At 43.3% G+C, this 2,644-nt stretch overlaps 1 protein-coding gene across 1 annotated transcript in view; it reads right to left on the bottom strand.

Annotated features, from left to right (window-relative positions):
• PPFIA1 (protein tyrosine phosphatase, receptor type, f polypeptide (PTPRF), interacting protein (liprin), alpha 1) overlaps positions 1–2,644 on the bottom strand; it is a 146,805-nt gene that overhangs the window by 23,308 nt on the left and 120,853 nt on the right. Inside the window, exons 22-23 of the mRNA XM_011987091.1 lie at positions 1,279–1,341; positions 762–788 (exon numbers count right to left, since the gene is read on the bottom strand). Of these exons, the coding sequence (XP_011842481.1) occupies positions 762–788; positions 1,279–1,341 (90 nt within the window). The remainder of the gene's footprint in view (positions 1–761; positions 789–1,278; positions 1,342–2,644) is intronic.

Genomic DNA, 2,644 nt, shown 5'->3' with positions numbered 1-2,644 from the left:
GAGACACACACCCCGACCACAGAAGGCCACCGAGACACACACCCCGACCACAGAAGGCCACCGAGACACACACCCCGACCACAGAAGGCCACTGAGACACACACCCTGACCACAGAAGGCTGGTGGCATCGCACGGAAGGAACCGCTGACATTTCGGCAAGCTGTCTGAACGTACAGAATGCAAAACAGTTGGGATAGAGCTTTTGGTGAGTTAAAGAATTGAGCAGCTGAAAATTCAGATGTACAGTACTTGAGAAGAGGCTTAATTCCTTAGGATTCCATTAGTAAGAAAATCTTTAAGTGGACATAGTATTAGGATAGTATTTAGTAAAACAAATCAACACAAAGACACAGAGGAAAAGTCACTATGCCAATTTTTATGTTTGGAAATTTATTAGAACACAATTTCCCCATCAGTATATCTTGTAATTAACGTTACCCTACCAGGAAATTACATACATAATCTCAGAAGCTGCCTAAGCCACAAGACTTTGTATAAAAGATCATATGTTAAACAAAGCAATCTATATTAATTAAAAATAACTGCCATGGCACCATATGAGAAATGTTCAAAATTGTCCATGAGACGTACTCTTTAATCCTATGCTTGACCAGTGCTTTCAAATCATTAACAATCCTGTACTCTGAATAAATTAAGATGCTATAAACATCAAAAAAAGTAGATTACACAAGTTTTCATACTCCAATTGCTTTTTGCTGCTGTACATGTAGTGAAGAATATATTACAGAAAGACTCCAACCTGAGCCCAGCTTCCCTCCTCATCTTCCTGGGGTTACGTGGTTAGGAATGCAAAAGAACATAACTATTAGTATTGGTGAGCTCGGTAGTGCAGGCAAAGCAACTCTGCAGGGAAGATGCAGCTTCACTGAGTGAAAAAGTTCAGACTGGCAAAGCATCATGCAAAACTCATGCAAAACCAACAATTTCAACTTCTCATGCAAGAAGCAGACTCTCTCCATGCCAAGCACATCCATGGAAGGAGAAAGGGCCACACAGACACACGGAGGCTCAACTGAGATCTCTCCAAAAAGAGAACTAGGTTAAAGCTATTCTAAAGAGAGTCTACCAACTTTAAGTTCCTGGAAAAACTCTAAAATACAAATTCTACTTACACATTCAACTAGTAACTAAAGGAAATACTTATCTGGAACAATTGAATGGAAAATAACATTTTTGTTTCAACAAAAAGGCAAAGAACCCAGACGGTCTTAGTGGAAAATGCGCGGGGGGAGTGCAGGCTGTGGTGCGTGACTAACCGTTTGCGGCGTGGCTGCGAGCGTTTCCATCTCTTCGTGTGTTAACCAGACATTTCCTGTGGTCTAAGGTGACCCCAGTGCACCAACCACATCCAGGGCAAGGGAAGCAGTGACAAAGAGGAGAGGGGCACACGCATAAGCCACAGGCACAGAGAAGGGGCCGAGGAGGCAAAGTTCGCTCTTCTCACTTTTCAGTTCAGATGCCCGTACAGAATAACCATTCCCTGTTAACACCGTGTGGTCAACACCACCAGGAGAAGAGCACACGATGCCCAGAGCTTTAGATGCCATGCTTACCCGAGGTATGTGAAATATCAAGAGAAGAAAACACGTTGTGTACTTCTGGAAACTTTGAGTAATTCTCAAGTAACTATTGATTCAATATATTTAAAACAGATTAACAACAAAGAACCCAGCATGAAACTCTTGCTTTGGCCATTGGAGGGCTTTCTGCCGCAGATGCTCCGTGATGGCCTGGAAGGCTGAAGGCAGGCCACAGGCAGAGGGGGTCATGGATGTGCTAAGCAGTGTCGATGGCTCTGTGCAGCCATCAGAACCAGACACGAGACAGACAGTGGCCTGTGTGTCTACTTGAGGGAGATTTTTTCCTTACACTTTGACATGGTGTGAAGTTTGCCTTAGGTGAGGTGTTCTCCGTCATTACTGAAGACAGTGGATAAACACGGGAGAAACCACTCAGCACCTTCATTTTCAGCAAGGCCACTCTCATGTAGAACAACCAGAGAAGAGCTCAGACACTGCTCCCGAGGCAGGCCATGGGAAAGGAGCTCTCGGAGCAACAGGGGAGGACAAAGCTTATTGTTCATCACCATGATTTGTTCACTAAGAAGAAAAAAATAAATAAAACAAATAAAACCCCTCAAAACTTGTTTTGTAAGGTCAACTGGGAGCCCTGAATCCAGCGGTGATGTGCTCCTTGGAGAAGTGTGCCTGGGAGGCTCTTCATCGCAACAACAATTTGTGTTCTCCTGAGGAGACTCAAAGCAGAGACTGGGAATCCAGCCAGTGTAAAAAGTCTCAACTTTATACATCTGCAGTTGGCCTGCCCTTATCTCCCAATAACCATTCTTGTTTTTATTAACATAGTTCTTCTTTCTCAAGTAGGATAACCCTTCTTAAGGGCTTTCAGGGACTTCCCACATGGAGAGAAACTGTATGAGTACAGCTCATGTTGGATGAACATTTGCAGATTTGTGAACTGCTTGAAATCCTGAGCTCCCAGGGTCCTTAGCTCCCCAAACGGAAAATACCTACAGGCCAAACAAATCAAATACAGTAAAACACTGGTTATAAGGCAACCAGTGATCTCATCTTTATTTTTCCCTTTAGTTTTTATTTTAAAAAA

This window comes from Mandrillus leucophaeus, unplaced genomic scaffold (genome assembly GCF_000951045.1).
Source record: "Mandrillus leucophaeus isolate KB7577 unplaced genomic scaffold, Mleu.le_1.0 Scaffold30, whole genome shotgun sequence".
In the NCBI taxonomy this organism is placed as follows: Eukaryota; Metazoa; Chordata; class Mammalia; order Primates; family Cercopithecidae; genus Mandrillus; species Mandrillus leucophaeus.
Note: the sequence above shows the minus strand (reverse complement) of the source record. Positions and strands in the feature narration are given on the sequence as shown.